The sequence below is a fragment of the Muntiacus reevesi genome, chromosome 6 (genome assembly GCF_963930625.1).
Source record: "Muntiacus reevesi chromosome 6, mMunRee1.1, whole genome shotgun sequence".
Taxonomy (NCBI): domain Eukaryota; kingdom Metazoa; phylum Chordata; class Mammalia; order Artiodactyla; family Cervidae; genus Muntiacus; species Muntiacus reevesi.
The window spans coordinates 87,850,609-87,863,500 of record NC_089254.1 but is presented as its reverse complement, the minus strand read 5'-3'; the positions used below and the strand labels follow the sequence as shown (position 1 = coordinate 87,863,500).

Sequence of the window (12,892 nt, the reverse complement as noted above, 5' to 3'; positions counted from 1 at the left end):
TGTCTAGGCCCGGTCTTAGCCTCTTCACAGGGGCCATGAGGTGGGGAGCAGGGACAGGGCCCAGGGACAGCCAACATTCCCCGCTTGGGGCTCCACCCTCCCTCTGGGGTTGCTGACAGGGGGCACGGGGCAGGGCTTGGAGGACACACCCGGAAGGGGCTCTTGGGGACGTTGACGCCTCCCCAGGAAACGATGATGGTGTGCTTAATGGGCTTGGTGGGCACGTAGGAGCAGCGGAAGGTGCCGTCGCCGTTGGGGATGACCTTGATGTCGATGGGGCAGCCGTCGGCATCCTGTGGGCATCACCCAAAGCAAGGTTCTTAGAGCACCCCGGCCATCTCAGAGCGTCCCGGCCGTCTCAGAGCGCCCGCGCCCGCGCCCGCTGCTGGGCTGCTTGCCCACCATCAAAGCCCCTCCCCACAAACAGATCACAGACCTCCAACCACGTGAGCCTAGTGCCACGAGTTCTGGAGGCCAGGCCACACCCTGAAGAGCTGAGGAACCAGGTTTGAGGTCATCTGTGTTGCCTGGTCTCTGAGCCTAGGTCTCTGAAGTGTGTTGTTAGTGGAAAAGGCTCAGCTAAACCAATGTTCTTAAAACTGAATAAACAAACTTTCAAGAAAGAAACAGCCTCCTGGACCAAAGGACATATTCATTAACCTCTAGGGGTCAAATGGTCTCACCATTTTGAGAAAGTCACCTGGAAACCAGTATCTTAACCCAACCATCTTTAAATTGCAAACAATTAGCATAAAAATATATGTTTGGTAAAATGTTTTTTAAGATTATCATTAATAAGAAAACACAAAACTTTAGATTTCCCATAGTTCAAATAGATTCATGAGAATCAGTCCTGTGATGCCTTGAGGCCCTTTTCTCTAACCTACCCTACCCTACCAGGGTCCCCCCTGTGGCAGTAAGGGGCAGAAAGATGGGGCAACACCCTACCTGGGCATAGAGCTTCAGGTCTCCCTTGCCAGCAGCCCGGGCATCGATGGTGAACTCCGCTGGCTTGTCCACGATGCAGCCAGTGGGCTCCAGGCCGGGCCCAAAGGCCTTCACCTGTGCAGGGGCAAGAGTGGAGGGCTGGGTTGGGGACCGGAGGAGGGTCTGTTCACCCTGTTGCAGGCCGGGGTGTGGGAGCTGGGGACACACCTTGTCCGGGAAGCAGTCGGGTGGAGCTGGTTGGATGTGGGCGATGAAGGGCGAGTCCCGAATGTCCTCGTCGTCACAGATCACGTGCACTGCATACTCCCCGGGCTCTGTGGGCCAGTACCGCACATCGCAGGAGCCGTCTCCCTTGTCATCACACTCAATCTTGGCCTGTGAAGGCCCCTCAATGGAGAAGCCTGGGTGAGAGGTGGGGAGGGTCAGGGGGTACCAGAAGCGACTTGGACAACCAGGCAGGTCCCCCATCACTCTCTCAGCATCACCACCCCAGCCACCGCCGTTCCAGTGCCTGTCTCATCTCAACACTGGCCCAAATTCCTGCCTCCTGCCGCCCCCCCACCCCGTCACTCCCCAGTGTCCCTCCATCACACCACTCCCCAGAATTCCCACCAGCTACCACCTCGGCCACTTACCCAGTGTCCCCACCTCTGTGCCAATGGCCTCCACCACAAAGTCGGCTGACTTGCCCACCTGGCCAGTTTCCAAACCGGGACCCCAGGCCCGGACCTTCTGCATGCCTGCCTCTGGGCTCACCTGCACCTCAAAGGGGCTGGGCAAAGAGGGAGCTGGTGTCAGCGCCCCGAGGTACCCCCATCAGAGGTACCCCTCTGCCCTTCACTCGGAGCCCCAGGCAGCCTGCCTCCCTCCGCCCACCCTGTGAGGGCCCAGGCTGGAAGGCTCAGGCCTGCGTGCTGCTCACCTGCGGGGAATGGCGTAGCCGCCCCATGTGATGGTCACCACGTACTTCCCAGGCACCACGGGGTAGTATTCACACTCGAACACGCCATCCCCGGCCTCCCGCACCTTCACTGGTTCCTCTGTGCCTTCTGAGGAGATGTGGGAAGTGGAGGGATCAATGATCTGTGTGTCTCCGCACCTCAGTCCCCTCAAGGACCGTGGGGACTGGGCTGTGGGACATTCCCTGGCTGAGGACAGCGCTGCGAGCAGGCACCGTGGAGCAAACAGCCTCGTGCAGCCTTCCCAGCTTGCAGCCTGGGAGACTGAGCCAGGCGGGGCGGTTCACCTGAGGTCCCTCAATGTTTCTGGTCAGTGTCTTTTTGGAGGCCCTCCCCCCAGGGGAGTGCATGGTGCTGTCCTTGCCCTCAGGGGGTCAGAAGCACTGGTTGCCTTTCCTCCCAGCTCCCCGACCCCCCACCACAGCCCTGGGCCCTGGTACTCACTAGGTCCCTTGACTGTGACCTTGAGCTCCCCACTGCCAGCACCCTTGGTGAACACCTTGAAGTCAGCCACTTCTTTGACACGCACACCCTTGGGCTGCAGACCCCGCCCAGAGGCGCGGCAGGCATTGGGGTTACAGGCTGGGAGGAAGAGGAGAGATGAGGTTGGGGGGGGCTGAGGGGCCCTAGACAGAGCCTCAGCCCTTACCACTCATCCCCACCTCACTGTGCGCAGTCCTCCTGACCGACGACCGCCCCCACCCCCGTCCCCTTCCCCCAGACACAGGCCGTGGCCTCATGCAGCCCTCCCCTGTGCTCCCTGGCGCCCCAGACACAACTGAGAGCCATGCTGGGCAGGGAGCGACCACAGCGCCCCCAGACCCTGTCCCCAGGCTAGTTACAAGAAACCCTTCCCTCGGGGCTCCTTCGAGTCAGGGTCGGGTGGGACAAAGGCCGGGCGGAGCCCAGAGCTCAGACAGACCGGAGGGTCCTTTCCTCCACCCCACAGCCATCCACCTAGAGCCCTCTGAGCCTGCTTGGAGCCACCACAGCAGCTTCAGGAACCGAGTCATGCCACAAAACACTCAGCCACACCATGGAACGAGGGACGGTCGTGTGACGAGAAGCCTGCCACAGGTCACAGGCAATGCATGAAGGTCAGCCTGCTGCAAGACGCTGCCGGTGGCAACAACTTTACTGCTGAACACAGACCATAGGACAGAGATCTCAGCCCGCCACGGGACACATAAAATGGCACGGAACCCACGGGGTGCCAAACAGGCGGCGGTGTATCATCCACCCAGGCCTGCCCCGGAACACAGACAGACAGCACAGCGTCCGGGGACTGCCACAGAACAGGCGACGGCACGGAACCCAGACCCTTCTCACAGAAATCACCAGGCAAGTCCCGAGAGACTAGAGCTGCCACAGAACAGAGGCAAAGGCGTGGAACCTGGGGCCTGTCACAGAATGCCACGGAAGGGGGCGGCGAGTCCACCCCGCTTGGGCCATGCCACACAGCACAGGTGAGGCCAGTCAGCCGTGGCCATGCCCGGCCCGCCTCTGCTGGCGTGTACTAACGTGGCACCACTCTCTTGGCCTGGTGGACGATGGGCACGGAGGGGGCGGGCGGCGGCGGCCGGGGCTCTGAGTGGCGGAGAGAGAACCGGGTGGGGGAGTCACTGCCTGAGACCCTGGTGTGCAGGTGCGCCCGTAAACATACCCTTCCACCCACAAGGTCCGCTCGCTTCCCCCTCAACCCTTCCACTGTGGCGCCTGTCTGGTATCCTTCACGGTGGCCTCCTGACCGTCCTCGGGGGCAGGGGCTGGACAGAGGAGCTCTTGGGAGCCCCACCCCTGGGCTCTTCCTTCTGCCCACTTTAAGCCTTCAGAAGGCTCCCCCTGACCCCATCCCCACCCACCCTCACCGCCCTGGTTGTAGTGCTTCATTTCCCGTAAGTCCTCAGACTTGGTAGCAACACTCTGCATCCTGGTCTTTGGCGAGGGGGCTCGTGGGGGTGGGTGAAGGGCCTTTACCTTCTGCCACGTGGACGGGGAAAGGACTGCGGGTGATGGGGGCTCCAGCAAAGGCCACGTGAACGGTGTGGGGTCCCTCCATCACAGGCCTGTATGTGCAGCGGAACGTGCTGTCGCCCTTGTCCTCCAGGGCCACCTCCACGGTGTCCCGCCGGCCCTGCGGGTCCACGATTACCACGGCAACGTCCCCAGTGCCGGCCCCTGTCATGACAACGGCTGTCAGTCCCTCCTGCTCGGCCTCCCTCACCCTGAGACCATGGCCCTCTGGCCAGGACCTGCCCCCGGCCCCCAGGTTCCCCCACCATGAACAGTCATGGGGTGTCTGGTGGAAGGGCCCATCCCCACCTGCAGTGTAGATGTCAAAGTACGTGGGTTTGTTGGCCACATTGCCCACGGGTTCCAGGCCAGGACCACGGGCTGACACCTTGTTAGCATCTCCCAGGGCCATGCCCACGTTCACCTCAAAGGGGCTGCGTTCGATGTTCTGACCAGCAAAGAGCACGGTCACCTGGAGGTCAAAGGCCAAAGGTGAACGTCTAGAGGAGAGCAGCTCTGGGAGGGCGGTTGAGGGGCGGGGCAGAGCCAAGCGGGGTGGGAGGCAGGTGGGGCCGGCGCATGGGGGTGGGGCAGGGTGCGAGCTGAGAGAGGGGTCCATTCAGCCAGATGCAAGGATGTGAATGGAGTGGGGAAGACATGGGAGGGTCTACAGGGATGGATACCTTGTGCAAGCCGGCAACCTTGGGCACGTAGGAGACAGCATAGGTGCGGTTCTTGTCATTGTTGGGAACCACCTTGGCCTATGGGAAGGGAAATGATTGGCCGTCAGAGCTCCTCCTGACCCCACACTTCCTGCAACCCCCATGGTGAGGCCTCCCCCTTCTCCAGCATTGGAAAGTGGCCCCAGCAGCCACCTCCAGCCCATTCCGCTGTTGGTCTGTGCTCTTGTCTGATCCCCAGTGGTCCCCCCATACCTCCTCGGTGTGGCCCTCAGGATCCTCGATGTACACCAGAACCTCGCCCACGCCAGCATCCACTGTCTGCACGGTGAAATGGGCAGGCTGCAGCACAGTGTTACCCTGGGGCTCGATCCCTGAGGGCGGAAGGCAGAGCCAGAGTTTAGGGAGAACCATCCCAGCCCGCGTCCAGCTGCCCAGCAAAGACCGTCAGGGCTCAACACATACCAGGCCCGTAGGCGATGGCCTTCTTGGGGTTCAGTTGCTTGGAGCGAACAGGGGCGCCAGGTTTGAGTTTGGCCTTGGGGAACTGGGACAGGTAGGTCATGACCGAATGTTCATCCACGTTGGGGTCCACGATCTCCTCGGGGGCAATCACCTGCCAGGGAGGAAGGAGTCAGAAAGTGTCCTCCATCCCCAGCATCTTGCCCAGGGAGCTTCACAGACCCAACCCCACGGCTGGCCCTCTCCGGGTCCCTTTGCTCTCCGCCTACCTGGGGCACCCCGAGCCAGTCGTCCGCCTGCTGCATGGCCTCCCGGGCGTTCTCCACAGGCTGGTTGGGGTCCCAGGCCTCCCAGTCAGGGCAAAGGCCTGGAGAGATGGTGGAGGGAAGTGATGATGAGGGGGAAGCGGTCAGCCAGGACACAGAGCACCTGCTCCACCAACACCCTCCCAAGGCCATGGGTTTACACTCCCTTCCCACACAGACCCAGGCCCCTGACCAGCCAGGTTCCTGCTGACCTTACAGCCTGTCAGCTGGGATGCCCATCACTGTTTAGACGCACCACAGCCCTCCCGAGCACCAACAATGAGGCCTTTCTGCCCCAGCTGACGCAGCCTGGCACCAGTCCTGCCAGGCGGCCTCTGGCCTGCCCAGGCCCCAGCGCCAACCCTGAACACCAAACCCCAGGGGAGCGCACCCCTCGCGGACCTCCCACCTCATCCCAGCTGCCTCAGGGGTGGGCAGTCCCTGTCCCACGAGTGCCTATGACCCATCTCCTGGGAGGTCTCCTCACAGCTGCCCTGAAGCCCTAGGTGTCCATGTACTTTTCCCATATCAGCCTCGGAGCATAAGACTCTCTCTGCTTCCTAACTTCCGCCTCGGGGAAATGGAGGCACTGAAGGGCTTATTTGAGAGGCCGAGTTCTCTCTGGCCACCCAGAACCCAGCCCTTCTGATGGGAGGACTGCTGAGGTAGCCGCAGGTCACTCCTGGGAAGGGGTGCAGGGGTTAGGGGGTGATTGGTCCAACCCAGAGCTGGAGGAGGAGGGTGATGCTCCCTGGCGGGGAGGGGACCAGCTCAAAGGCTGGAATCCATGACTGGCCAGAACAGCTGAGCTCACTGCTGGCAGCCGAGCCAGCCATGGGCAATGGCTCAGCAGCTGGGAATGCTTCCCAGGCGGCTGGTGCCCCCGCCTCCCACCCCTTGCTCCCCAGCTGACCCCAGGCTGAGGGAGGATTCCCCCAGGGGGACAGGGCTCCAAGAGGTGGGGAGACGACAGATTGTCTCAGGAGATGAGGGTCAGAAAGGGAGCTGTACGTGGGGTACCATTCTCGTCTGTGACATCTAAGTCTTACGGGCCCTTGGTGGCCCCCACCTGCCCAGACCAGGCCTGGGTCTCCTGACGCTGGGGCAGCATCACACCAGCCTCAGACCACATCATCCTGGGCCTCAACCCCTTCTCAAAGCTATCCCAGGGGCTTGCAAAGAACAGCCTTCTCCAGGCCTAAAGTCCTTGCCTTCTCTCTACAAGTCCCACCACGTTTTCTTTCTGCTGGCTGAGTAGAAATGACTCCTATGTAGCAAAATAGAAAGTTCATGGAGCAGAGAGTTCCAGGTCCTGAATGACCTCTGATTCAGTTCTGCCACAAATAAGCTGTGTGGCCTCAGAAAAGTCACTGGCCTTCTCTGGACCTCAATGTCCTTGCCACTGCAGGATCTGGCAACTCATCGGAAAGGGTCTAACTCCAGCAGTGATTCTCAGCTGCAGCAGGAGGCCCTGATTCCCCCAGCCCTGGGACACACATTCTGACAAACACAAGCCTCGGCATCACCAGCTCACCCAGCACCCCTTCCTGGCTTGGGGAGCCATGGTGTTCCACGGGTCCACTCACCAGGGGCACAGTTGTCCACCAGGGCGCCCAGAGCTTTGCCATCCTGCCAGTCGCGGTTGAAGTTGGTGATGGGCAGCTGGGGCACCTTGTTCTGGATCCAGCCGAGTAGACGCTGCTTGGGTGTCTGCTTGCGGGCATCCTCGTCGTCCTCGTCCTCCCACATGGGCATGGAGATGGAGTAGTGCAGGATCAGGGTCCAGATGAGCCCCAGGATCAGCTTCAGGTTCCCATCCACGATGGCCTTGCTGTCTGCAAGGAGGAGGGGACAAGCAGGGCTCATGAGAGCCCCACTTCTGATGCAGCGCCCTCCCTCTCCTGGCCCAGCTTCTGAGGCTGCTGCTTGAGTGTTGGGTCTGGACGATTCCTCCTGGAACCTACCACTTCTCTGCCTACCACATTCTGCATCCCATGAGGCCCAGCCCTTGATGGGCCCACCCCCCTCAGAACAAGGCTGCATCCCAATATGTCACTTGGGCAGGTACTTTCAACTCTTTAACAGCACTTGCGTGGGCCTCCTATCAGGCTACAAGCATCTATACAGTTATGCAAGATTGTAAATCTCTAGGGGTAGACACTGTTTTGTTTTGTTTCCTTTCTTGTTTGCTTGATGTACAACAAACTGTACATATTAGAAAGTACAACTGGATACGTTTTGACAATATGTGAAAAGTGAAAGCGTTAGTCGCTCAGCCTTGTCCAACTCTTTGCGACCCCATGGACTGTAGCCCACCAGGCTCCTTGTCCCTGGATTCTCCAGGCAAGAATACTGGAGTGGGTTGCCATTCCCTTTTCCAGGATATCTTCCCAACTCAGGGATTGAACCTGGTTCTCCTGAACTGCAGGCAGATTCTTTACCATCTGAGCCACTATGGAAGCCCTACCTTTGATGATATGTGCATAACCATGAATCAAGAGAGTAAACACATCCACCCTTCCTCAAAGTTTCCTTTCTTTTGGGAACCATCACTCCTGCCCCTTCTAGTCTATCCTTCGAGACAACAACCAATCTGCTCTTGGTCACTATACATTAGTTCGCATTTTCCAGAATTTTATACGAATAGAATCATAGAGTATGTATCTTTTTGTCTGCCTTCTTTCACTCTACATACTATATTTTTCTCTCCATATATTCAGAGCCTAGAACTTAGTAAAATCTCAATAAATACTGGTGGAATGAACATTTTAAAAAGTGAAGTTGGAGAGGAGTGGGACCAACCTGGTTCCAGCCAAATTCTGCTTTGAATACTATAAAAGGCTTTTGGAACAAAGTTCTGGGAGGAGGGGTTGGGGACAGTACACGTTCTCTTAATGGTAGGGACAGTGAGATTTCACAAGAGCTGGGGAAGTGTTACCCATGTGGACTCAAGTCTCAGGAGCTGAGACTCTAGACCCATCCTCTCCCTTGATAAATATTATGGACCAGAACTCCAAGATTTGGGGGGGAGGGGGTAGGCCTAGTTCCCCTGTAACAGCCAGAGAGAAAGATCCAGGAGCCGGAGGTGGCCTAGAGTATAGGTCATTGGAAACCAGCTTACTTGTGAAGGACAGGCAGGCCTGAAATCCACCAGCTTCCCTGAGCACTGCTTTCAGGAGGTTGGGAGGAGGTGAAAGACTCAGCCTTGTTTACTGGTGTTACCCGAGAGATGGGAAAGGGTGGGGTTGGAGGTGCCCCCTTACATATCTTTTCCTGCCCGCCCCCCCCAGATCTTGGGAGACAGCCTTTAGAGAGTAAAGATCCTTACATATCTTTTCCAGAATGCCCCCCACACACACCCTGTCCCCAGCACTTCTCCAACCTGCCCCCTGGAGGGGAATCTCAGTCTCTCTGTCCCTCTGGTCTTGGGCTCTGGTCCCCTTGGCTCCCCCACCCTTTCACTGATTCATCCTTCCTTCCCCAGCAGCTCCCCAGGCCCGCCCCCTCTCCCCCTGGCTCTGCTGCAGCACAATGGTTTGGCAGCTTGCAGATTCCATGACACACTCACTCCCAGCCTCCCGGTGCTTTGGTGCAGTCTCTCTCAAACACACACAGGCCCAGGACATTTTCACACAGCCTTGACACCAGGGCCTCACGGCCTCTCACAACCCTGACAGCCTCCAAGCTGGTGCTCACACACCCAGAAGTGCTTCTTGCAAACTGAAGCCAGATCCTAGGAAGGGAGGCCCTGAGGCCGCCAGGATCGCCAGGATTGGGAAGGGGTGGGGGGAATGAGGGGGGTCATTCATATTTGCTGCAGGGAGAGGTTCCTCCCCAGCAACTGGCCCTGGGCCAGACAGCAAGTGGCAGGAGAGGGGTGGGTCCGGAGTCCCACTCTGGGAGCAATGACCTTCCTCACCCTCCTCCCCCTTGGAGGCCAGGCAGAGGAGGGGAGCTCTGCTCAAGCCAGGCCTCTTCCTTCGTTGCACCCCACTGGGGATACCACCAAAGAGGTGGGAGGAGCTCCAGAGCCAGCCCCTGAGGACACCCCAGGCCTTGCGTGGAGTGGGGGGAGAGGAGAGGACCAGTGAGGGAGGGGCTGGGACAGCTGCTGCCCCCTGCAGCCCCTCCCTTGGCGGTTGGCTCCAGGAGAAGGAATAGCAACTGGGGAACAGCTGCGGGACAGAGCGGCCTCTAGGCCTCTTTGTTCGGAGGGGTGGAGGGGGCGGTGTACGGGTAAGGAGGGCACATCGCCCCTTCAACCCAGGCTGTGTACCCTGCCCTCCTTCAGAGGGACTGCTCAACGCCCAGCTCCCACTCCACTCCTGGAAAGGGACATGGGGTGCCTAGAGGCTCACATTCAGTCCTGAGATGGTACCCAGAGAAGCCCCCATCCCAGCCCCTTCCCACCACTAAGTGGGACCCAGGGAACCAGAGGAAGCAGAAAGGGGAACCCCTGACACCTCCTTCCCGATGGATGGGTAGCCGCTGCTGTCTGTGCCCCCTCCCCTCCAGCCTCCGCCTCGGGCCCAGCAGCTGAATTGCTGACAGCTTATCTCATCGGCCTCGGGAGTCAGCCACTTGGCCCAAATGGGGAACAGTTCCCCACAGGAACGGGAAAGAAGGGTTCCTTCCCGCCCCCAAGCCAGCTTTCCCTCCTTCCCCCTCTATTCTGAGCCGGCCTCTCCAAACACAGTTGAGCCAAGGGGGCTGGAGCCAGAGGCATCACCGTGGGGGAGGGGAGAGGTGTGCGCTCAGGAAGGATGAGGCCAGCAGAGGGGCCGAGCGCCCCCGCAGTGGGGAGGGGAGGAGGAGGTCGAGCCATTTCCTATGAAGTCTTGGTGAGGCCCCAGGCTCTCCCCTCGGGATCCCACCTGGGACAGTCAGTCCAGGCGGTCTGATCACAGCTGCCAGGGGGGTGGAAGGGCCCAGGGCTGACACCTCGCTGACCCCTGCCACCCCCACCAGCCACACACTCTCGGGCAGCCCTTAGTCCCACGACACACACCAGGGTGGCCCCCTCCCCCACCCCCTGTCCTCAGCCTTGTCCTCTGGAAAGCTCAGAGACATCTGCTGTGTCACGGAGGCAGGGCTATTTCCAGGCCAGAGCGGGTGGGGTGGGGGGGGACAGTATTGGGCAGGAGGGGGTAAGGCATAGAGGGGACTGGACAGGGCCAAAGGGCCCCAGACTGACCTCAGCTACTAATTCAGGAGGCCCAGAGATGCCCTGAGGGAGGCTGAGGATAGACAGACCTTCAATTATCTGAAGAAATCTCTGGGGCAGCCTGGGGGTGGGTATTGGGCCCCCTGTGAAAGTCCCCTTCTGGGGCCCTGGGGTGCACTCCATTAAGGGGCTCTTTCCTGAAAATCACAGCAGGACATTTAAGAGCTCACCATGGGGGTAGGGGTCTTGCCCAGACCCCCAGCCTGAAGGTGTGACTGCAGAGCTGAGAGGGAACAGCCAACTCCCAGGCTCTCAGAACCCATCCTTGGCTCCCCCAGCTCCCCAGCCTGGAGTGCCTCCCCACCCCCACCCAGCACTGACACACCTTCCAAATCTGGTTACACTCAATGACTTCCTCCCTTTTCCAGGCCTTGCCTCCCTCCCCTCAGCCCAGATCATTAGCTGTAGCCAATCGGGGCTTAGGGGGTGGGCTGGGGCCGGGAGTAGATGGGAGGGAGCCCCCTCCCTGGCCTGCTGAAGTCGATGTAGGACAGGCAGGGGTTAAGGCTGCCTGCGCTCGCTCAGAGCCTTTTTAGGTTTCCGAGGCCGGGCCCTGCCGGCTCTGGCTCCTGGGCCTGAACCCAGCTGCCGAGCACATGCCGGCGGGGGGCCCGGGCCCCGTGCCCGCCCGGCCACTCGCTCTCCCGCTCTCCTTGGGATCCCTGGGACCGGGCAGCGATGGGGACCTGCCTTCAGCCTCTCCTCCCCGGTGGACGTGCTGGGAGGCTGGGAAACCATTTGCTTTCTCTGGGGGCGGGGAGGGGGGGCGCCCCCAGGAATCGGCAATGAGCATTGGCCCCGTCTTCTCAAGCCTGGGCTGGGGGTGCGGGTGGCAAGAAAGGAGACGAGGGGGTAGAAGCAGGTTGGCCAAGAGCGTGCGAAGGGACCTGAAGCTGGAGGGCTCAGAAACGGCCGGGGCTGGATGCCTCCCCGGGAGGCCCCCTCGGGATGCCGGCAGACCAGAGCCGGGAGTGAAGGCAGGGCCCCCTCGGGGCGGCGTGGGTGGGCTCCTGGAGAACCGGGTCAGGATCCTTTCCCGGTGCCGGGCACCCCACCCTCGGCCCTGCCTCGGCTCCCCGCGCGCCCACCCAGCCCCGAGCGCCCTGTCCCCGTGGGCCAGCCCCTCGTCGGGGCACTGCCCCCTCGCCGCCCGCACTGACCGATGGACACCAGCTTGATGTGCTCGCGCTCGAGGAACTCGAGGGCCACGGACACGTTCTCCAGCTTCATCTGGCGGAAGTTGGGGCGCGGGTGGAACTTGCGGTACATGCGCTTCTGGCTGAGCACCTCGAGCAGCGCGATGAGGCGCAGCCCGTCGCTGAGGTCGCGCTGCAGGTCGGTGAGGCGCTTGCCCACGCACTTGAGGTGCTCGTTGCACCAGCGCGTGAACGTGTTCTGCTGGATCTTCTTCCACGGCGCGTCCTCGGCCAGGTCCTTCTCCGTGGACGGCATGTCGTCCACCTCGTCGCCCAGGCCGAAGCCCGGGGCCTCGGAGTAGCCGCTGTTGTTCATCATGGTGGCGCGGGCTGGGGCGGGGGTTGGGGGCCGGCGGGGCTCGGGCTAGGGGGGGCGCTGTCCGGGACGGGACCCGCGGCTGTGCGCTCCGCGGCTCTGAACTTCTCTCGCGCCCCTGGCTGGCGGGACTCGGGCGGGCCTCCTCGGCTCCTCGGCCGCGCTCTGTCTGTGTGTCTCTCTCTCCCTCCGGGGGCGGAGCGGTGCTCTGGAAAGTGCGGGCCGGGCTGAGGCGGGGGGTTTAAGAAGCCCCCGGGCCGCGTCCCCCCCGCCGAGCCCGCGGCCCCCGGGTCCACGTCAGAGCGCCGGCCTCCCAGGAATGCCGCCCGGCCCGCGGGTGGGGGCCGCGCCGAGCCCGCCGGCCCCGCCTCTCTCCCTCCCTCCCTCCCTCCCCTCCCCCACGCGGCCCTCCATCCTGACTGGGGTCCCGGGTCTGCTGCCCTCACCCCGGGGGAAGGAGGCTCTGGCCCGAGGCCGCCAAGCTGGACAGATGAATAGTGGAGCTGGAAAATTAGGGGGAGTGACGGCTCCCAACACCCCCAAATTAAGCATCGCTAGTCAGAGATGAAATATATGCCCCCCCACACCCTGCAGGACTAAAGAGATGCAAAGGGAAACTGAGGCCAATGGTTCGGCAAAATACTCTGATCGGGTGTTGACAGAATTTTCTGGACTGGCTGGTGGCAGGGCTGTTGACAGGGCCGGGGAGACCTGGCTGCTAGCCCAGGGTATTGTCCACCTGCGGACCGGCAGGGGAAGTGTGTGTGCTTGTGTGTAGATAGACTGAGA

At 61.1% G+C, this 12,892-nt stretch overlaps 1 protein-coding gene across 3 annotated transcripts in view; it reads right to left on the bottom strand.

Annotated features, from left to right (window-relative positions):
• FLNC (filamin C) overlaps positions 1–12,403 on the bottom strand; it is a 28,027-nt gene extending 15,624 nt beyond the window's left edge. Inside the window, exons 1-15 of one of the 3 annotated variants that reach the window (XM_065938722.1) lie at positions 11,752–12,403; positions 6,954–7,202; positions 5,332–5,429; positions 5,066–5,216; positions 4,856–4,974; positions 4,604–4,681; positions 4,230–4,392; positions 3,885–4,085; positions 3,429–3,494; positions 2,352–2,489; positions 1,871–1,997; positions 1,584–1,720; positions 1,156–1,349; positions 949–1,062; positions 150–293 (exon numbers count right to left, since the gene is read on the bottom strand). In XM_065938722.1, the coding sequence (XP_065794794.1) occupies positions 150–293; positions 949–1,062; positions 1,156–1,349; positions 1,584–1,720; positions 1,871–1,997; positions 2,352–2,489; positions 3,429–3,494; positions 3,885–4,085; positions 4,230–4,392; positions 4,604–4,681; positions 4,856–4,974; positions 5,066–5,216; positions 5,332–5,429; positions 6,954–7,202; positions 11,752–12,106 (2,334 nt within the window). In that variant the 5' untranslated portion in view covers positions 12,107–12,403. The remainder of the gene's footprint in view (positions 1–149; positions 294–948; positions 1,063–1,155; positions 1,350–1,583; positions 1,721–1,870; positions 1,998–2,351; positions 2,490–3,428; positions 3,495–3,884; positions 4,086–4,229; positions 4,393–4,603; positions 4,682–4,855; positions 4,975–5,065; positions 5,217–5,331; positions 5,430–6,953; positions 7,203–11,751) is intronic. The other 2 variants (XM_065938723.1, XM_065938724.1) reach the window with 2 other exon arrangements.
• Between the last annotated feature and the right edge of the window lie 489 nt (positions 12,404–12,892).